This window comes from Camarhynchus parvulus, chromosome 1A (assembly GCF_901933205.1).
Source record: "Camarhynchus parvulus chromosome 1A, STF_HiC, whole genome shotgun sequence".
Classification (NCBI taxonomy): Eukaryota; Metazoa; Chordata; class Aves; order Passeriformes; family Thraupidae; genus Camarhynchus; species Camarhynchus parvulus.
Window position 1 is genome coordinate 68,823,246 of NC_044586.1, and position 22,913 is coordinate 68,846,158.

Here is a 22,913-nt window from a genome sequence, read left to right on the forward strand (position 1 = left end):
AGCCCCATCCTGCCTGGCATTGGATACTTCCAGGGATCCAGGGGCAACTCTCACTTCTCTTAAATTGCAGATTTAATTATCCAAACTCTCCTAAATTAAAAAAAAAAAAATCATGTTTTCCATTTTTAATCTGTTCTTAATGGAATTCTGAGTCACGCTCCCAGTCTAGGACACAGAGAGTGCAGCACTGCTGCCATTCAATGTCCCAGAAGGATTCCTGCTGCAAAACTCACCTGCACCTGGAACTTTGTGCCTCTTGCTTGAGCCCCTGGTCCTGTGCCCAGCAGGATTTTGAAGGCTGAAGCTCCAGAGTGGCTGCCTGGGGTGCAGAGCAGTGTGGGGTGGCATTCACGTTCTCTGAAAAAATCCCTTAGGCAAGGGTTTTTCTCCTGGGAAGCTGAGAAGCCTCAGAGAAAAAGGAAAACAATATTATCTCATTTGCTTCTCCTGTGTTGTGCTCACATGTGGAATGTGGTTGGAGATTGTTTACCCACAGGTGATTGTTTCATTGGTTTCATGTGAGTTGTTTTGACTTATTGGCCAATCAGTGCCAAGCTGTGTTAGGACTCTGGAGCGAGTCATGAGTTTTCATTATCTTTGTAGCATTCAGTATCTCTTCTGTATTCCTAAGTATAGTTTAGTATTCTTTAATATAATATAGTATCATAAAATAATAAATTACCCTTTTGAGGGCATGGAGTCAGATTCATCATCCCTGCCTTCATCAGGACATTTCCCAGCAAATACAACAGTGTGGGACTCACTCTGCCTGCTGGAAATTTGGAGAGGTCATCTCTGAACCGCGGCAGACCCCAGCAAATGGGGTCCCAGTTTTCCCCTGAGGCTGTAAAAAGTACCTTGTCCCACTGGATTGTCAAATCCAGGAACTCCTGGGCTGTTCCCTGCTGGAAGCCACACTCTGACATCCACAGTTCCTTTTTCTTCACCTTTTCTCTGCTCCCATTTCCCTCAGCGGAGATCTTTGGGATTAAATGAGGACTTCACTGGTTTCTATTCCCATCATCATTTCACCAAACTATCCTTGAGCATCCCAGCTGAAGGTCTCCCATCCGTATCCTCCAGTTCTCCGTGCCCTGCACGGCTTCATTTTTAATAACTTCCTGCTGCTGTCGAGTTGAAATCTGCTTCCTAAGCTCCTGATCATTTGTTCTTTATCACAAGTGATGCTGAGCACTCACAAATCCCCCCTCAGTCGGTGCTGCCTGGCAGCTCCCTCGTAATCCATGATTATTTTATGGTTCCTATCAAGGAAAACAGGGATATGGTTTGATCCTGAGCAGCATTAGGTGAACTCTTGTCTTGTCTGTTCCAAAAATGTTAAAACTTAAACAGGACACATCAAGGAAAAGTTTTCTGGAGGTGAAAGCGCGGATCTCTAGATCTCTCTGAAATTCAAAATTTTTCATTTTTATTCACAATGTATATTGTATACACAGTATGTGACATATAAATAAATAATATAAAACTAATTATAATTTTAATATCAAAATATTAAACAATAACCACGAAATTATTAATACCACTTCTTTTAATGAAGTGGTATTAATAAAATTAATGAAGTGGTATTTAATAAAATTAATTCTGTACTGGTGATGAATGCCAGGCACTGGGAAGCAAAAATTCTTGGTGAATACAGCATTTTCCAGTGCTGACCTTTGGTCTGTGGTGCAGGAGACCCTGGGATCAGGATGTTGTGGGATGAGGAGTTGCCACTCCTGGTGTAGGTCAGCACATCTGAGCTCTGGTGGTTTGCACGTGGCCATTCTCCCTCTATAAAATACTTTTTTTTTTTTTTTTTTTGAGCATTTTCTGGATTTTAGAAGTGTTTAGAAGTTGTTCCTGTCATTTTGCTGGATGATGTTAATTCCCAGTTTGAGCTTACCACCTGAATGGGGTTTAATAGTAAAATTCACATTTTGGGGCAGTTTTGTGCTCTGTAAATAAACTTATAAAGGAAGAATGAGAGATTTACTGACAGCCATGAAAGGACACAGTAAATGAGTTCAACACAGTCCCATCAACCCTGGCAATGTCCCCTTGAGGACGTGAGTGGTGTCACTCGGAGCTGGTGACATCAGCTCTGATATTTCTGGGATCAGCTCCATGGAGTCTCTGCTCCCTTCCCCAGAAAACTTCACTGTTTCCCTGTTTTACAAAGCTGATTCCCATTCTCACCCTGTGAAACCCAGGGAATGACGCTGCCTTTTATCACCAGCCAGGGTCTCTGCACAAATCACAAACAGGACGGGACTGCTGGGAACGTGCCTTGAGCTGTTTGATTTTCCAGCATCAGCCTCATTCCATGGTTATGACAATGGGAAGATGCCAGCAGCTCACATCCCTGGCAGCAGACCAAGAACTCAATGGCACACTCACTTTAACAGTTTTTTGACCAATCCCACAAAGCAAAAGCACATTGACAGGAGTTCCATCCAACCACTGTAAGCACAGGTACCTTTGGTTAAACAATGCTGGCTCATTTCAAATCCAACACCTGCTTGTGAGCCTTAAACACAATGCACAGAGCTCCATTATTAACTTAGAACTCCCTCATACCTCACTAGATAAACTTTTCTGTAGCTTAGGGAGTTATTCTAGCCAAGCATTAATGCACAGACCATTGTTCTATTTGTCCTTGCTTTTCTACTTCTCACATCATTTTTCTGCTGACCAATCTCATGGCTGCTGCTTGGCTCTGATCACAGTTCTGCTGTCTCTGAGCTGCCTTTTGCAGCTTTCCCAAAACCCTCTGATTTGATGGATTCCTTCGCCTGCCTCTGTGATTCCCTCCCTGCAGCATCTCTCTCCAATCTTCCATCTGAGCTCCAGAGGGATCCCCCACGGGAGCTGCATTGTCCAGATGTGTCACTCCAAACTCATGGAGCCAACAGGGAGAGGATTTAGGGAGAAAAGAGCTCAGATTGGAAAGAAATCATCCATGGGAATTGGCTCCTCAGTCAGTGCTGGGAAGGGAAGCACCTCCTCTGGAGTGAGGAACATGGAGGTAGAAAATTATGGATAATTAAGCAGATCTCATTAAAGGGTTTGGGAATAGGGTCAGTGGTAGTGAATAAAATCCTGGAATCCCTGGGGTTGGAAAAGACCTCTAAGATCATCAAATCCAACCATTGTTCACCACCAAACCGTGTCCTAAGTGCCACATCCCTCATTTGTGTCAGGCATGGTGACTCGACACTTCCCTGCTCTGCTTCCTGACCACTTCTCACTGCAAAAATTATTCCTAATATCCAACCTAAACCTTCCTCAGCACAACTCAGGACAGCAAATCTCAAGCCATTATGTCTCCTGATACCCAATCCCTAATTGTTTTGCGAGGAATCCCAATTCCACTGCCTCAGATGTAGTTAAAGGCATGACGAGGTAATTTCTGGAATAAACTCCTCCGTGGTAAACCAGATGGCAGCACAGAAATAAAGAGAGTCTGCAAACATTTGGTGCTAAAATATTCCCAGAGTCATCCTGCTGCTCTGTGTGCTCAGGAATGGGATGCTGGGATGGAACAATAAAGGGTGATAAAAATACACTATAACAGAGGCATCCATCATGCAGGAGGATAATGGCATCGTGCATAGAAATTGCTTTTTTCTCATGGTTTTTTTCTGGATTTTGAGCTGGAATATTCTGTTGTTCAGTTTAGAGGTGGGGGAACCCACCTGTGGGAATCAAGTGACCACCTCCAGGATGAAACTTTGGCTTTTTAAAGGGATTTGTGGCATCTTGGCTTTTTTAATTGTGATTTTATGTTTATAAGGACATCTTCCCAGCATGCCCCACATGGAAAAGCCAGATTTTTCTATAAGGATATCTCCCCACAATGTCCTACATGGAAAAGCCAAATTTTTTCATAAGGATATATTCCCAGCATGTCCCAAATGGAAAAGCCAAATTTTTCTATAAGGATATAGAAATAAAATTTTTAAAATAATAAAAAATTAAAATAAAAATAAATATATTATATATAATATTATATATATATTATAAAAATATAAATATAAAAATATAAATATAAGAATTTTAAAAGCCAGATTTTTTAATAAAGATATCTCCCCACAATGTCCCACATGGAAAAGCCAATTTTTTCTATAAGGATATCTCCCCAGCATGTCCCAAATGGAAAAGCCAAATTTTTCTATAAGGACATCTTCCCAGCGTGTCCCAAATGAAAAAGCCAAATTTTTCTATAAGGATATAGAAATTTTTTTTAATTTTATATATATATAAAATATTAAAATATTATATATGTGTGTATATATGTGAATATATATATCATAAAAATATAAAAATAAAAAAGCCAGATTTTTTTAATAAGGATATCTCCCCACAATGTCCTACATGGAAAAGCCAAATTTTTCTATAAGGACATCTTCCCAGCATGTTCCAAATGGAAAAACCAATTTTTTCTATAAGGATATCTTCCCATCATGTCCCAAGTGGAAAAACCACATTTTTCTAATAAGATACAGAAATTTTAAAAAATATATAAATATAAATATAAATATTAAAATATTTCTATATATAATAAAAGATAAATATAAAAATTTAAAAAGACAGATTTTTTTGTAAGGACATCTTATCTTCCCAGCATGCCCGAAATGGAAAAGCCAAATTTTTCTATAACAATATCTTCCCAGCATGTACCACATGGAAAAGCCAAATTTTTCTATAAGGATATCTTCCCATCATGTCCAAAATGGAAAAGCCAATTTTTCTTTGCACAAACAGGAATTGTGCCTGGCATGTGGATTTTCTCTCATTTTATCTGTCCTTCTCCAGCAATATAGTCTTTATTTCACCAATTGTTTGTTTTTAATTTTTTTTTTCCCTAAAACTACCCTGTGAACCTTTTCTCCTCTCCACTCCTCAAGCTGGGACAGTCCATGGTGACTCCCACACTGCTGGTGCTCAGGTCTGAAATGTTGGAGTGGCAACGGCAACGCCGACAAATCTAAAGCGTCTTCAATTTGTACGTTTAATTACAATTTATTTAATTTAATTACAATTCCTCCTTCCCCTTTCTGTGTGGCAGGTTTATCCAGGAGATCGAGCAGGCCATGGAGCTGGGCCCAGCCAAGCAGTGCCCTCTGAGGGAGTTCCTCACCATGTACATCAAGAACATCTTCCTCAGCCAAGTCCTGGCCGAGATCAACAAGGAGATCGAGGGCGTCACCAAGGCCTCGGATCCCCTGAAAATCCTGGCCAACGCTGACACCATGAAGATCCTGGGAGTGCAGAGGCCTCTGCTGCAGGTGGGAGCTCAGGACAGCCGTGTTGTCCATGTCCAGCCATGACCTGGTTGTGTATCCAATGAGGAATGGGTCCATGGGGATGCTCTGAGGGCTGGAGCCAGGCTGGGAGAGCTGAGGATGGAATTGCCAGAGCAGCTGGGGCTGCCCCTGCATCCCTGCAATGGCCAAGGAAGGATTGGAGCACCCTGGGATAGGGGAGGTGTCCCTGGAATGAGCTCGGAGGTCCCTTCCCACCCAAACTGCTCTGGGATTCTGGGATTTGGGACACTCAGAATCCATCCCCAGGGATTTTTATGGAAAATGGGGAGAGAAAAGAGAGGAAAAGGGAAGGGAGACCCTTCATGGTTTGCTGAGATTCCAGGTGAAGCCCCTGGGTCCATGAATGTCTTGGAGAGGAGATGGATCCAATGTCAGGCTGGGAGAGCTGGGAATGTTCCCCTGGAGCAGGGAAGGCTCCAGGGAGAGCTTCCAGCACATTGCAGGGCCTGCAGGGGCTCCAGGAGAGCTGCAGAGGGACTGGGGCCAAGGCCTGCAGGGACAGCACCCAGGGAATGGCTCCCACTGCCAGAGGGCAGGCATGGATGGCATCTTGGCAATGAGGAATTCCTGGCTGGGCTGGGATTGCCAGAGCAGCTGGGGCTGCCCCTGCATCCCTGCAATGGCCAAGGACAGGCTGGACACTGGGGCTGGAGCAGCCTGGGACAGCGGGAGGTGTCCCTGCCATGGCAGGGGTGGCACTGGATGGGCTTTAAGGGGAAGGAATATTTTCATGTGTGTCTCCCTGAGAAGTTCTGGGGACACCTGCCAGTCACAGAGCTGTGCCATCAGGGTAAATACCCACTCCAAGCTCCCAGGAGGAGCAGGGATGGGATCCAATCCTCCCAAGCACGTTGGTGATTGATGTGGAGCCCCAGGGCCCCCTCCATCAGAAAAAGCTGTGAGGGATTTGGGTTGCAGATGGAGCCTTTGCAGGAGAAGTCTCCTTTGAAACCTTTTTTGAACTCCAGTGTGGAGCAGTGATAAAAGCAGCAAGTTGTCACCGCAGCTCCATGGGGAACAGGACAGTGTGGAATCCCATCCCAAAATTCTGAATTTCATGTGTTGCCTGGGACTGCAAGGAATGGCCAGGCACCCGTGGTGTCCCTCAGGGCTCTGTGCTGGGGCCAGCCCTGTTCAATCTTTATTGACCACATGGATGAGGGGATTGAGTCTGTCATCAGTGACTCTCCAGCTGGGCTTGGGCTCTTTCTCCAGCAGCTCTGACACAACCAGAGCACACAGCCTCGAGCTGTGCCAAGGGAAATTCAGGCTGGAGAGCAGGAAAAAGCTTTTCCAGCAAGGGGGATAAAGTTCTGGGATGGCTGCCTGGGGAGGGGCTGCAGTCCCCATCCCTGGGGGTGTTTAACAAGCCTGGATGGGGCACTGGGTGCCAGGGGCTGCCTGAGGTGTCAGGGAACAGGTTGGATTTGCTGATCTTGAAGGTCTCTCCCAACCTGGTGATTCTGTAATTCTGTGATTCTGTAACTGACTCTGGCTGTTGGTCATGTCAAACTCTTCTAATCCTTCGAAGTTATTCCCTCTTTCCTGGGAAATCCTCTCCTGAGGGATGGATAACACTGGCAGATTCTTAGGAAGCAGCACCTTTATCTCAAGGTTTAGGTGGCCATTTTCTGTCCCAGTTTACAGCTGTAAATTTTTATTATTACCCATAGGGATGTTATCATTTCATGCAATAATAGGAATAACTGTATTGTTCTTACCATTTCCAGAATTTTTGATGGATTAATGGTCACTAACTGTGCCTGTCTGGGTGCAGCAGGGCTGGGATGGTCCTTTCAGAGCCAAAACAAAATCAAATTCCAGAACAGCATTTCCAGAGGTCCCTGGAGGGGGGAACAGCTTCTTTAGAAAGGGGCCAAATTTCTCTTTGCAGGAGCTGAAATGATGTTTTGGGGCTGCATAGAATCCTTGGATTGTTTCCTTCTCAAACTTTACCAGCCTTAATATGGATAAAGTCTTTTTTGTGGCTCATGGCTTCATTTCTCATGAAAATGTGTTCCATATATCAATATATTTTCTTAAAGTTCATTCAGGGTTAAAGACTCAAGAGTGGCTTGGAATTTTCTCATCCTGTTCCTGCAATTTGTTTCTCTTGATGGATGGAAATTATTTTGAACTGGAATTATTCTTGGTCAAACTGTCTGTGCTCAGGAGGTCTCCTTGTTCCCGACATCAGAGAAGGGTAATTCTCTGAATAGAGAAGAAAAATTGCTGCCTCTTTGAACCAACTCATCCAAACAGCTCCCTAAAATAAATCCTATTGATTTTCCATTAAAGGGGTTAAAAAATAAAAGGCTATTTCTGCATGACAGTGCTGGAGCCTGGAGTCTTTGCCCCATCACTTGGTGAATATGATGGAAATGTGGTGAATGAAGCTCTCCCCCAGATTATTTTTTGCTGTTTTGGGTTCCTGCTTTAACCATCCCACTCTTTGCTATCCCAAAGATCTCTCTGAGGCCTCTTTGGATTGGAACAGCACTGGGGAATTTTATCAGCCCCCATTGATAAAGCTGCTTTGGGATCACTCTCAGCACGTGTCTGAGCTGAATTCGATGAGAGATAAAAGGTTTTCAAGCATTGTGTGCTCGCAGATGAATCACCCACTCCTGTAAAGATTATCCTTAAAAAAAAAAAAAGAAATTGTCCTCTCTAAATATTCCATTTTACTGCCTTGTTTTCCATTCTTCCCTCCTCAAGTGTAAAACACTTGAAACCCTTTTCCTTTGCAGAGCGGCTGAATCACCGTGAAACTCATTTGTCTCAAAATTATTCAGCATTAAATTTCAGGCTGTAATTGTTTAAATCGATCCTAAATTAGGCTGCAAGTGCCTCGACAGCTCCTTGCAGCCTGTTCTTGTAGGGTTCTCAGCGAGGTGATAAATCTTCCCACCCAGGTGGTCACTGGCCTTAAAAACCTGTTGCTCCATCTCCAAAAAAATCCAAACTGCTTCGCTCTGGAGCAGCAGGGTGGGATTTTTCCTTCCCTTCAAAGCTTCTGTTGTTTCTTATCTCAGCGTGGTGTGGATGATGCTGCTGATATTTTTTTGGCCAAACTCCAGCAGCTGAAAATCCCAAAAAAAAGCCCCAAAAAACTCCATAAAAAGTCAGCTTGTGCAGCTGTTTTGGAGGATAACGACTTGCTGGAGCTAATTACCACAGCACCCACTCCGCGCACGGAGCCACTCGCTTGTGGCTTTCCGAGGAGACATCCCTGAGAGCTTCTGGAATGTTTTCTTCCCATCCAATGAGTGGTTATTAAGGAGAAGGATGGTCCCAGCCGGCAGCTCTCGATGGCTCACCAATGCAGATGGCTGCACGCTTTGATGGAGGCTGGATGTTATTATTTATTAGCGTAAACAAATTAATTGTCTTTCCAGGCTGGCTCCCCGCCAGCAGCATCCATTAAGGAGCAGGCATGGTTGATCCATGGGGGTTTTTCCCATTCAAGGATAATTTTAAAGCTATTTTAATGGTTCTGAGCCTCATATTTCAAATTTTTTTTTCCTTGCAGTGGCGTGGTGTTACAGCCAAGATGTGTTCAGCTCTTGTTTGTTTGTTTCATGTCAAGAGGGTAAAACCCACCGACTGCAGAATTTGTGCTAAATCTCCTTTTCTAGCTTCAAACGAGAGACAGAATTATCTCTTGGTGGGAGTCTGACTCTCCCCGTTGCTTCCAACATTTTTTCAGATAATTTCTCCTCTGGATGGGGAGCATTCAGTGCAGTTCCTGCCTTTTGTGGAAGCTTTGAGAAGGTTCTCATGTAAGTCAGCTGCAGTTCTCCACCGAGGACTTCTGAGCTGCACAAAACCAACTGCTTTAGGCAGAGTGTCAGGGTTTTAATTTATTTTAAAAACTCCGCTTTCACTGGCACGTTCAGCGCGTCCCAGGGCAGGGCAGTTGCGTGTGGACATTTTCAAGCGGCGCCCCTGGCAGGCGGGATGATTTTAGATTCATTTTTGTCCTCTTCAGAGCTGCAGAAGCAGAGTCACGCTTCACAAACCATCCCGCGGGTGTGAGTCACGTCTGGCCTGAAGGGAACAGCCCCGTGTTTGAGGTGTCTGAGATGCCCTCAGTCCCTGACACCGCTGGATGTGCCTTGGGGTTGGTCAGGGACTGGATAACCCTCGTTTGCTCAGGGATGAGTCGCTAAACTGGGGGATGTTTTGGGTTTAAAGGGGCTTTTAAAGGGTTGGAAGGGACCTCTAAAGGGATTAAATTGGGGATATTGAACTGGGGGGTATTTTGGGTTGGAAGGGACCTTTAAAGGTTGGAAGGGCCCTTTACAGGGTTTAAATTGGGGATATTGAATTGGGGGATATTTTGGGTTTAAAGGGACCTTTAAAGGGTTGGAAGGGACCTCTAAAGGGATTAAATTGGGGGATATTGAACTGGGGGGTATTTTGGGTTGGAAGGGAACTTTAAAGGGTTGGAAGGGAGATTTAAAGGGTTGGAAGGGACCTTTAAAGGGATTAAATTGGGGGATATTGAATTGGGGGATATTTTGGGTTGGAAGTGCCCTTTAAAGGGTTGGAAGGGACATTTAAAGGGATTAAATTTGGGATATTGAATTGGGGGATATTTTGGGTTTAAAGGGACTTTTAAAGGGTTGAAAAGGACCTTTAAAGGGTTGGAAGTGACATTTAAAGAATTGGAAGGGACATTTAAAGGGTTGGAAGGGACCTTTAAAGGGATTAAATTGGGGGATATTGAACTGGGGGGTATTTTGGGTTGGAAGGGACCTTTAAAGGGTTGGAAGGGCCCTTTACAGGGTTTAAATTGGGGGATATTGAATTGGGGGATATTTTGGGTTTAAAGGGACCTTTAAAGGGTTGGAAGGGACCTTTAAAGGGATTAAATTGGGGGATATTGAACTGGGGGATATTTTGGGTAGGAAGAGACCTTTAAAGGTTGGAAGGGCCCTTTACAGGGTTTAAATTGGGGGATATTGAATTGGGGGATATTTTGGGTTTAAAGGGACCTTTAAAGGGTTGGAAGGGACCTCTAAAGGGATTAAATTGGGGGATATTGAACTGGGGGGTATTTTGGGTTGGAAGGGAACTTTAAAGGGTTGGAAGGGAGATTTAAAGGGTTGGAAGGGACCTTTAAAGGGATTAAATTGGGGGATATTGAATTGGGGGATATTTTGGGTTGGAAGTGCCCTTTAAAGGGTTGGAAGGGACATTTAAAGGGATTAAATTTGGGATATTGAATTGGGGGATATTTTGGGTTTAAAGGGACTTTTAAAGGGTTGAAAAGGACCTTTAAAGGGTTGGAAGTGACATTTAAAGAATTGGAAGGGACATTTAAAGGGTTGGAAGGGACCTTTAAAGGGATTAAATTGGGGGATATTGAACTGGGGGGTATTTTGGGTTGGAAGGGACCTTTAAAGGGTTGGAAGGGCCCTTTACAGGGTTTAAATTGGGGGATATTGAATTGGGGGATATTTTGGGTTTAAAGGGACCTTTAAAGGGTTGGAAGGGACCTTTAAAGGGATTAAATTGGGGGATATTGAACTGGGGGATATTTTGGGTAGGAAGGGACCTTTAAAGGGTTGGAAGGGACCTTTAAAGGGTTGGAAAGGACCTCTAAAGGCCATTCAGTCCAGCCCTGCTGCCATGAGCATGGACATCTTCCACTGTCCTTGCTCCAAGCCCCATCCAACCTGACCCTGGAGCATTTCCCCTGAGATTTGGGAGCAAAATGTTGATGCTGCTCCTCTCTGAGGCCACCCAGGTGTTTTGTTCACCTCAGCATGACTCTGCCACGTTCTCCCCTGGGAGGGAATTGAGGCCCTGGCACAGATTTTCCACAGGAGCTGGGGCTGCCCCTGGATCCCTGCAAGTGTCCAAGGCCAGGTTGGACACTGGGGTTTGGAGCACCTTGGAGTAGCAGAAGGTGTCCCCACCCATGGAAGAGGGTGGGATGGGATGGGCTTTAAAAACCAAACCATGCTGTGAGTCCAACCTCACCCTCACTGTGGCATTTCCAGCTTATTTTCAGTGCCAGCTCATTGAGTACTCCCCAGACCCATAAATTCCTTGCCTTTCCATTCCTTGTCATTTACTTTATTTTCATTTTCCCCCCTCTTGCATTCAGTTTTTCCTCAGAAGTTGGGAGAAAACCACACGTATCTTGCCCCAGCCTGCATCCCAGGCCTTGATTGATTATTTTAATTACCCAGAGAGCCCTGCCAGGCTCCCTCAGCAGCGGCATTGCTCTCAGAAATCCTCATTTTGCCTCACAGGGCGGTGTCAGCCCCAGCCCCCCGTTACCTCCCTGGCCAGAGGAGAAGCCTTTTAGCCTGGCCACCCTCCTGCAGGTTTGGAGCTCCAGCTGCACATTCCTCATTTGCAAACTCATTGAGAATCCCTGGCAGCAGAGCAGGGCCCTGCGGTGCTGAGGCCGAGCAGCTTCTCCTCCCTGCTGAAAATCGTCACAGATCCAAGTGCCACAAAAGTGACACTCGCCCAGTTTTCCCTTTTTCTTCCAGCTCCTTTTTTTTTTTTCCCCCCAAGATTTCTGCAGTTTTAAAGCAGTGCTTTTCCTTCGCCAGCGTTGTTTTGGTGATGGATGAGCTGGAATTCCAGGAGGAAGCTGGAAAGGCAAAGTCTGATAAACTTCATTTAAAGGAAGTTGTATTGCTCCATTGTGGTGGTGTTTGAGGGGCCCAGGATGAGGGAAGAGATGAGAATCTGACTCCGTGTTTCAGAAGGATTATTTACTGTTTCATGATATATTATATTATATTATATTATATTATATTATATTATATTATATTATATTATATTATATTATATTATATTATATTATATTATATTATATTATATTATATTATATTATATTATATTATATTATATTATATTATATTATATTATATTATATTATATTATATTATATTATATTATATTATATTGTATTATATTATATTATATATACTATATGTTATATATATAATATATTATGTTATATATAATTATATTATATATAATTATATTATTAATTATATTATTAATTATATCTATATTGTATTAAAAGAAAATGATATACTATCATATTAATTTTATGATATCTATATTATATTAAAAGAAAATTATATACTAAGACTACACTAAAAGAATAGAAGAAAGGATTTCATTAGAAGGCTAGAAAAGAATGAAAATAAAATCTTGTGACTGACCAGAGAGTCCGAGACAGCCGGACTGTGATTGGCCATTAATTAAAAACAACCAACATGGACCAATCAAAGATGCACCTGTTGCATTCCACAGCAGCAAATAATCATTGTTTTTTCTTTTCCTCTGAAGCTTCTCAGGAGAAAAATCCTGGCCAAGGGATTTTTCAGAAAATATCATGGCTGCACTCCATCACCAGCATTCCTCCAGGAATGTGTTCCATGGAATCCCAGGATGGTTTGGGTTGGAAAGGACCTCAAAGCCCACCCAGTGCCACCCCTGCCATGGGCAGGGACACCTCCCACCATCCCAGGGTGCTCTGAGCCCTGGCCTTGGACACTTCCGGGGCTGGGACATCAAAACCTTCCACAAACTTCTCTGGGAAACCCGGCTCTTCCATAAATCTCTTTTCCCTAGGAAAGTTTAATATTTGCTGTTCCAAAACGCGCCTGAGCTTTAATCTGGGGCCTTGGTTGGGCTGGGCTCTCTGCACCCCTCAGCTGCAGTTTGGGTGCCCCTCTCACATCACAGATATTTTTCCTGTCCCTCTCCTTGCTCCATAAATCCAAAATAAATCCCAAATCCAGTGTGGAACATTCTCCCATGGAACACTTGATGGATGGCTCCAGGAGAAGAAACCTCCCTGTGTTCTTGCCAGGCTCCTCCAAAATCCCATTTTTTTTCTTCCCTCGCATTTTGAAGCCCGGGCCCATTTCATTGAGGAAGAATAACTCCCATCGCCGGGTTCTGAAATGTTTTCCTAATCACAAGTGCTGCATGAGAAGAGCCATCACATTTTGAATAATTGATGGCTACTTTATTGAGTTGTCAGCACTAATTCATCCTCCTTTTGAAGTGCTGCGACGTTCAAAGGAGCCATCCTTTCACAACGTGCTCATTTTTCCAGGAAAAGTTCATTTTTATAATCACTTTTTTTTTTTCTTTTCCCTCCCCCACCGTGGAATGTAATTGTAGCTGAGAGGGAGGGATGAGGCACCTTCCTGCACCCTCTAAAATGCCTTTATTCCTCCTCTGGCTGCTCATTTCTCAGCCTCCCTCCTCTCGCAGAGGTTTAATTATACCTGTTTTAAAAGCGCATTTTGAAATATGACACCCAGCTCTGCGGCAGAACAAAAGAGACATTAATCTATTGTTGAAAGGGAAGGTAAAAAGCTCTTTTTTTTTTTTTTGTGTGTGTGGCAGGGGCTGCCCCTCCCTGACAAGCAGCGTTCAGTGGGAGTAGTTGGGATTTTGGAGGCAGGGACTTGTCAACAGGAGAATTGGAAAAGGAACAACAATGCAGGAATGCTGATATTCCACTGGAATATTCCTCCTGGCACCCTGCCTCTGGAATCTTCCCCCCCGAAGTGGATAAACTTCGCACTTGGAAGGCTCATAGCGCTCTAATTTACATCTGAAAGAACTGAGGGAAGGCAGTAAATTAAAAGTTTCCCCCTCCTGGTTGTAATCTGTAAATAGAGCCTTTCCATTAAAATAAAATAAAATAAAATAAAATAAAATAAAATAAAATAAAATAAATATAATATAAAAAATAAAATAAATATAAAATGAAATGAAATAAAATAAAATAAATAAAAAATAAAAAATAAAATTAAATTAAATTAGAAAAAATAAATATAAAATAAAATTAAAATAAAATAAAAAATAAAATAAAATAAATATAAAATAAAATTAAATAAAATTAAATTAAAATAAAATTAAAATAAATATAAAATAAACATAAAATAAAAAATAAAATAAAATAAAATAAAATAAAATAAAATAAAATAAAATAAAATAAAATAAAATAAAAATAAACAGTCTCACGCACACAAAGCAGTCAGAATACTAATTTTTTTTTTAATTTGTTTTTGGCAAATATTTTGCTTTTGTGCTGGGATTTTTTGCTTTGTGTGAGCTGCACTTTAAAGAAGGGAAAAGCTTCTCCCTCTCCCCGTGAGACTGTACCAGGTCTGGTCTTCCTGGGGCCGATCCAGGATTTCCTGGGGAATTCACACCATTGGGATGCACTCTTTAATTAAAATATTTAAGGACTTTGTGCCTGTAAAGAAAACTGCCACAGGGTGTGAAAATCGAGGAAATGCTACAACTCTGTAGGAGAGCCCTGGCCAGGGCTGGTTTAATTAATTAATTAATTAATTAATTCTCCGTTTAACTCTATTTTTTTAACATTTAGGGATGGTGTCAAACATGGTGTTGAGGGACAGGTTGAACCCTTGCTGGGCTGTTTAATTCCTGCTCTGTCATTTTCCACCACAAAATGAAAAATATTATTAATCCCTGTTCTCCCAGTTAGCAAAGAGATGTTGGGGATGCTCCATCCCTGGAAGTGTCCAAGGCCAGCTTGGAGCAAGCTGGGATAGTGGAAGGAGTCCCTCCCATGGCAGTGGGACAGAACTGGGGGTGATCTTTAATTTCCCTTCCAACCCAAATCCCTCTGGGATTCCACGCCCCCTTTCCCTGGAACGTGAACTGCCAAAATGTGCAGGAGCTGGGGTTTTAGAGCTCCAAGTGCTGGACAAGTCATGGACCTGAAAATAAAAACTCAGTGGGAATAATTTGGGCTGTCCCTCGACTTGTTGTGATCAAAAACTTTGTGTCTTCCTCTGGAATTCCAGTTTATTGTTTTTCTTAAGCACTGGACCAACAAAACATTTTTCAGGTCAATATTGATTTAGGAGAAGGCTGAGCTGTTTTTCAGAGGACTCGGGTTTATCACAAGCCATTTCCAACTTCTTCTCGCCCAGAGTGGTCTTGGCAAGGGTGGTTTGGAAGGAGTCGGGATCTCACAGCCAGGAAAGCTTTACTTTTGTGGGAACGGAGCTGCTCAGCACCACCTCGAGCATTTGACCTCACTGTTGTACCCTGAGGTGTCCCGGAAAACCCTTTTTGAATTCCTCTGAATTCTCTCTAAATCCTCAGCTCTGAATTCCTGTTGGTGAGGATGGGATTTGTGCGGCTCGGGTTGAAAAATCCTCCCTTTTCATACAGGGTGCTCTGTGCAACTTCTGTGATTCTGATGAGGGACGGGAGCTTGTGAAAGAGTTTAGCAAAAAAAATAAAGACTTTCTAAAGGGTATTTAATTGGCTCTTCATTGGGGAGAGTTCAGGAAACTCCTTTTGGGAAGTTGGTGTAGCCACATCCCTCAGCCTCCTTCGTACTGCTGAAGTGGAAAATCTGTAAACGCAGATTGATCTTGTGTTGCAGCAACCACTGAATATTTAAAATTCCTCTTTCCTCCCCAAAAATTGCCTGGTTTTTGGACCCAAATTGTCTGTTTCCTGCACTGTACAGACTCCAGATGGGATGATTATCCCATTTCTCCAACACTTCCCTGTTCGATGCATGCTCCCCATCAGGCCGTGTGTTTTTCTGGGTAAGACAGGAAATGTTTGTTCTACACAGGTATAAAACAAAAAGCTGTAACTGAGTAGTATCTCAGAAAACCCTCTTTGAATTCCTCTGAATTCTCTCTAAATCCTCAGCTCTGAATTCCTGTTGGTGAGGGAATGGCTCCTGGGACATGAAGGTGAGGATGGGATTTGTGTGACTTGGGGTGAAAAATCCTCCCTTTTCACACAGGGTGAACCCACCACGATTCTGCTGAGGGACAGGAACTTGTGAAAGAGTTTAGCAAAAACAAAAAAGACTTTCTATAGAGTATTTAATTGGTTTTTCACTTGGAGAGAGTTCAGGAAACTCCTTTTGGGAAGTTGGTGTAGCCACATCCCTCAGCCACCTTCATACTGCTGAAGTGGAAAATCTGTACGTACAGATTGACCTTGTGTTGCAGCAACCACTGAATATTTAAAATTCCTCTTTCCTCCCCAAAAATTGCCTGCTTTTTTGCCCAGTGATGGACCCAAATTGTCTGTTTCCTGCACTGTACAGACTCCAGATGGGATGATTATCCCATTTCTCCAACATTTCCATGCTCGATGCATGTTCCCCATCAGGCCGTGTGTTTTTCTGGGTAAGACAGGAAATGTTTGTTCTACACAGGTATAAAACAAAAAGCTGTAACTGAGTAGTGTCCTGCTAGTAACTGAGTAGTAACCCAGTAGTAACTGAGCTAGTGCAGTTTGCTGCTTCTGTGTAAAACTGAGTGAAATTCGCTGCCATTAACCGCAGCAACATCGGAGATGAATTCCTGCCATTCCATCCGCGGGAGATTCATTTCTCTTTGGCTCCCTTTGCATTCCCATCCGTGACCTTGAGTGCCGCCTGCCTTCCCAATAAAGCCTGGAATCCACCCGTGAATATGACAACAATGACAACAAAGATGACAACAAACATGACAACATCCCAGAGACAAATGATCTCCGCTCCGAGTTAATTCCCGTTTCCCAGCAGGGCTCCGCAGTGACCCCGCTGGGTTTGGAAGCGCTGCTGTTTGGTTAATAGATGAATGTTTTGTGCGGATGGCTCCATCCCAGCCAGGTTTGGCTCCCTGGCCTTCCCACTGAATGCCCTGCGTGGATTTATCCACAGGACAATCACTGCAGTGTCGTTAGAAACGGGAAAACAACGGGCAATAAAACAAAGCGCTGCTTCCCCGCCATCCGTGACTGCTTGGGAGGCCTCTCGGAGATGCTCTGGCTGCTGGGAAGGGGAGATGGCTCTGTGTCTTGGTGTGGAAAGACAGGAGTCTGCTAAGGAAGGCAGGAGCCTCCCCTGAAATGGAGAATGTAAACCCTCCCCACACCTCCGAATTGCTATAATTTTAAATTAAGGGGCTCTCAGGCAAAAATATGGGAGCAGGAAATAACAGTTCTTTAATAGGGAAGAAAACAAAGAATAAAATAAACAATGCAGTCCACTAGAACAACACTGACAGGGTCAGAACCCAACCTGACACCCTGTGGGTCAGGGTGTGGGTGGCAGTCCGATTGAAAATGTGGCTGCAGTGCTCTGAAGTATCAGGTGTGGTTCTGGTGGAGCAAGGAGGATCTGTAGAGAAGGATGGATTCGTCCTCTGGAGATCCAGGAGGAAGAGGCAGCTGCTGTTCCTCTGGGGAATCCCGTGGAGAAGCCATGCTGGTGTTCCAGAATCTCAGAATATATCTGGGCAGGAATGCTTGGCTCCTCCCTCTGGGCGGAGCATCTCCCAATGGGATGTTACAGTTCTTATCAGCCATGCAGTGACATTCAATAGCTGTTATCAGCAATGTCCCCTCCCGAGGGAGCTGTGATGGTGGTCACTCAAACAGAGAGATAAGGCAAACTGCTCACTTGACAAGGTAACCAGCCATACAGATGGTAATGGGAAACATCTTGCATGCAACCTTCAACACTCTGTCAGGAAATGATGCACAAATTCCACACGGGAAGGGACGATCCATGGCCCCATCCAGCCCGTTTTCCAAGCAGGATTGCTCGTTATGGTGCTGGCTGGAGATTGAACAATGGCAGCACCGCCGATATCAGACATCTCCCATAATGAGCCGCCCCAGTGGGTTTTTCACTTCCCAGTTTGGTGTCTTTTATTTTCTTTTTCTCCTAAAATGTGGGTTTTTTTGGTGGGAAAAGACAACTTCTTTTCCACGCTGCTCTTTTTCTGGGTTTTGGGAGTGGGGTTTTGCCATCACACGGGGCTTTGGGATAACAGAAATCCTGAGTTAGGAGCAGGTGGTTGCTAAAATGCTGAGTAGTTCCTTCAGTTGTTTTTACTCCTTTCCAGCAGGTCAGGGAGTGGAAATACTCAGTGCTTAGTGTAGGAAACCCTGAAGAGCAGCTGAATAATTTTTGGGTTGTTTTGGTTCAGTTTTTGGATTAATGGGCAGGTCTTTGGGAAAATCGTGATAAAAATAGTTGGGATCTGAAGGAAGCAAAGGTGTCCTTGATGTGTGATTCAGGATTTATCTTTACTGCAAGGCCTGCAGGGACAGCACCCAGGGAATGGCTCCCAGTGCCAGAGGGCAGGCATGGATGGCATCTTGGCAATGAGGAATTCCTGGCTGGGCTGGGATTGCCAGAGCAGCTGGGGCTGCCCCTGCATCCCTGCAATGGCCGAGGAAGGATTGGAGCACCCTGGGATGGTGGGAAGTGTCCCTGGAATGAGCTCTGAGGTCCCTTCCCACGCAAACTGCTCTGGCATTCTGGGATTTGGGACACTCAGAATCCATCCCCAGGGATTTTTATGGAAAATGGGGAGAGAAAAGAGAGGAGAAGGGAAGGGAGACCCTTCATGGTTTGCTGAGATTCCCAGTGAAGCCCCTGGGTCTGTGAATGTCTTGGAGAGGAGATGGATCCAATGTCAGGCTGGGAGAGCTGGGAATGTTCCCCTGGAGCAGGGAAGGCTGCAGGGAGAGCTTCCAGCACATTGCAGGGCCTGCAGGGGCTCCAGGAGAGCTGCGGAGGGACTGGGGCCAAGGCCTGCAGGGACAGCACCCAGGGAATGGCTCCCACTGCCAGAAGGGGGCAGGCATGGATGGCATCTTGGCAATGAGGAATTCCTGGCTGGGCTGGGATTGCCAGAGCAGCTGGGGCTGCCCCTGCATCCCTGCAATGGCCAAGGCCAGGCTGGACACTGGGGCTGGAGCAGCCTGGGACGGTGGGAGGTGTCCCTGCCATGGATGGGGTGGCACTTGGATGGGCTTTGAAGGTTCCTTGGAACCCAGACGATTCTGGGATTGCTTTGGGAGTGTCTGTGTCCCATCTATGAGATTCCCAGAAAATCACAGAATCCCTGAGGTTGGAAAAGCCCTGCAAGACCATCAAATCCAACCTGTGTCCCATCCCCACCTTGTCCCCACTCCACAGCACTGAGTGCCACTTCCAGGCCTTCCTTGGACACCTGCAGGGATGGAAACTTCACCACAAATCCGAGTGATCCCTTTTCTGTGCTGGTTTAAACCGGCGTGGCCGAGTTTTCCTAGTGGAGAAGGTCAGCCTGAAAGGGAAAGTGCCCTGCAGCCTCTGGCATTTTCCAAATCCATCCCCACTTCCAGAAATTGTGGTGCATCCTCACAGCATGGCTCCTCCTTGAAATCATCTTCCTTTGGGAACAGCCCCACCCTTGGACCTGTCACCAGGAGGGGCCTGGGGAGAGAAGAGACAACAGAAGGAGAATGCAGTGGGTTAAAAACATCCCAGTTTTGCTCCCAGCCCACGGATCTCTTGTTGTAATTCCTGCTTCTCCTGGCAGGATCAAAGGCTGGCGATGCCTGTTCTCCCATCTCCCCAGCTCTGTCATTCCCACATCTCCAGGGCTCTGGGGTGGTCACTGAGGTTTGATGAATTCCATGTTAACACGAGCGGCTGGATCCTGGGAGCTGCCTCCACGCACGAGGAATTCCCAGATAATCCTTTGGAGACATCAGCGACAGAGCTGTGATCTCCTCGGGCTTTGATGTGTGAGCACAAGGCTGAATTTGTTGAATAAATCACCTGTGGTGCCAGCACGTGCAGCTGCCCTGAGCTTTCTCCTGTCTGTGCTTTTTGGGGGCGAGATTCAAGCTGGATTTTCCCTTTCGGGATGTGCAAAGAGCCCCTGAATCACCCTTAAATTGGTAAATTCGACCCCAGCTCATGCCACAGTCCAAAAATGCGAAATTGATTTGTTTTTTGCTTTTTGTCTTTTGGGTTTTTGGTGGGTTTTTTTGTTTTGGTTTGGTTTGGTTTTTGGCTTGTTGTTGTTGTTTGTGGTTAATTTTGATTGGTTGGTTTGTTTGGTTTTGGGGTGTTTTATTGGGTTTTTTTGTCTGTTTGTTTGTTTGGGGTTTTTTTGGGTTTTTTTGGTACATGCAAAAAAAAAAAAAATATAAACCAAGAGACTAAGTGAAATTACAGATTTTTGTTTTTTGTAATCTGCCTCATTTTGCAGCCCACGAGGCAATCCTCTTCATAGCCTCCAGCTTGGGAAACTCTGCATAATGCCAAGGGTTCCATAAAATCAAAATCTGTCAGGATTAAGGATATTTGGGTTCTGTTCTTGTGCGGAGAACTTGATTCCATCACCTCCCCTTTCCAGTGGTTTTGCTTTTTGAGTCATTCCTGGAGCAGGGAGGAGCCCTCAGCTCTGCTTGGGTTGTGCCTGGAGGTGCTGAGCTGCTTTGGGATTTCTCCATCCCAGCACTGGATTTGTGTGAAATCCTTTGGAATCAGAGGAGGTGCAGATTGGGAATCCCAGTGTCTTGCTTGTCTGGGAGTTGAGCTGTTCCTGTGCACTAAAATATTGAAATTCAAGTCCTGCTGAAAGAATGATTCGAGGAAAAAATTTTTCTCCTTCCTGTCCTTTTCCTAACCAGTTCCTCACTTTCCAGTGATTTTATGTATAAATTGCATTCCAGCACTGGGATTTCCTCATGGGAATGTGAAAAATTTTGCCCATTCTGTTGAGAAACACCTGAAGATCCAAACTGTCAGATTTGGCCACCTCCGGTTTCTTGTATGGAAATTGGGATGGAAATTCCCCTTTGGAAATATTTTTCTCCTTCAAATTTAAGCCCAGCATTAACCCTGCATAAAATCAATGCACAGATGATAAAATTTCACCTTTCTATCCTTTTCCTTACCAATTCCTCCCTTTCCAGTGATTTTATGTATAAATTGCATTCCAGCACTGGGATTTCCTCATGGAAATGGAAATTTCCCACTGGAAATGTGGAAGATTTTGCCCATTCTGTTGAGAAACACCTAAAGAACCAAATTGTCAAATTTGGCCACCTCCGGCTTCTTGTATGGAAATTGGTGTGGAAATTCCCCTTGGAAAAATTGTTCTCATTCAAATTTAAGACCAGCCTTAGTCCTGCATAAAATCAATGCACAGAAGATAAAATTTCACCTTTCTATCCTTTTCCTTACCAATTCCTCCCTTTCCAGTGATTTTATGTATAAATTGCATTCCAGCACTGGGATTTCCTCGTGGGAATGTGAAAAGTTTTGCCCATTCTGTTGACAAACACCTGAAGAACCAAATTGTCACCCTCTGGCCTCTTGTGTGGAAATTGGGGTGGAAATTCCCCTTTGGAAATATTTTTCTCCTTCAAATTTAAGACCAGCATTAACCCTGCATAAAATGAATGCACAGGAGATAAAACTGTGAATTTAACTGCCAATCTTGGGATTGACAATCCTTTTGGGATGCCTCAGAGGGATGAATCCACAGCAAGGCCTCTGCTCTCTCCCCACGTTTGCCAGGGATTGCTTTGGTGAGCAAAGAATTCTTCATTAATTACAGTTGGGTTAACGAAGGGTGAGACAGAAATGTGAATTTTGGTGCATAAAGGTGAATTTTGGTGCATAAAGGTGAGGTTTGAGTGTGTTTCGGGATCCCCCTATAGCAAAATGTCACTGCTGGTGACATTGGCCTGGTCACTCTGTGTTCTGTCACCCCTACAAGTGAGACTTTTAGACACTTATGCCAAAATCTGACCAATTGGGGTCTAATTTCAGTGAAATGACACCTTTGTGAGCCCAGGAGCTCAGCCTGGCTGAGCTCAGGGTCCCTCTTAAGCCTTTACCCCTCACTCCTGGATTTCACCCTTTGTTTTCCAGTGGTCTCTTGCACTTTCATTAATTTTGTTGAATTTAGATCATAATTAAAGCCTTTGCACTGGACAGCATCAATCCAGGAGCACAACAGCATTTTATTTTGGGAGCTCAGCCCTGCTAAACCTTTCTCAATTGGTTTTTTTCCCAATTTCTTTTGGTTTTTCATCATTCAGCTACCTTTACCATGGTCACTGTGTCTTCCCAGGAGCATCACTGAACATTCATATCCACCATCTCCAGCAGGACATTTTTAATAGATAAATATATTTTAAATATTGGCATTTTGAGACTGTGAGGAAAAAAAAAAAAAAATCTCGGAGCACATAAAAATAACACTGATGGGTTTTATTCTCCAAACTGGGCCAGCTGTATGAAAACATTTATTAGAAACGAGCTCCCAAACGGAGGGCTGTGCTCCCCAGCATCATTAATTCCCTGCTCCACGTCCCATTTGTGGCCTGCTGCAGCTGCTAATGATGTTCTAGAGCAGGCACGACAAAGGAGAGGGAAAGCTGCCACTCACCACCGGTGAAAGGAATCTGTCACCTTGCCACCAGCTCACCTGTAATTGGGGGCGTTGTGTGACAAAGTAAAAGCCACTTCTAGGAATATTCAGGGATGGGGCGCGAAAATGTCAGGGATGGGGTTTTTTGGTTTTTTTTTTTTTCCAGCTCCTACAGCACAAACCAGGCTGGGAATCACTGGCTGTGAGTCCCTTTTCCCTGCAGAAATGTGTATTGATTAATAAAGGGGGAGCCTGGCCCGTGCTGGCGCTTGTAAGTGATAAACAGCTCTGCAGCAGTGCAGAGGGTGTATTAAAGGCTAAGAGCTAATGACTTTTCTGCTGGATGGAGCACATTAAAAGCAGCGGGAAG

General features: G+C 44.2%; 1 protein-coding gene across 1 annotated transcript in view; it reads left to right on the forward strand.

Moving 5' to 3' along the window:
- EXOC4 (exocyst complex component 4) overlaps positions 1–22,913 on the forward strand; it is a 351,460-nt gene that overhangs the window by 252,853 nt on the left and 75,694 nt on the right. Inside the window, exon 11 of the mRNA XM_030959908.1 lies at positions 5,069–5,288. Coding sequence (XP_030815768.1) covers positions 5,069–5,288 — 220 coding nt within the window. The remainder of the gene's footprint in view (positions 1–5,068; positions 5,289–22,913) is intronic.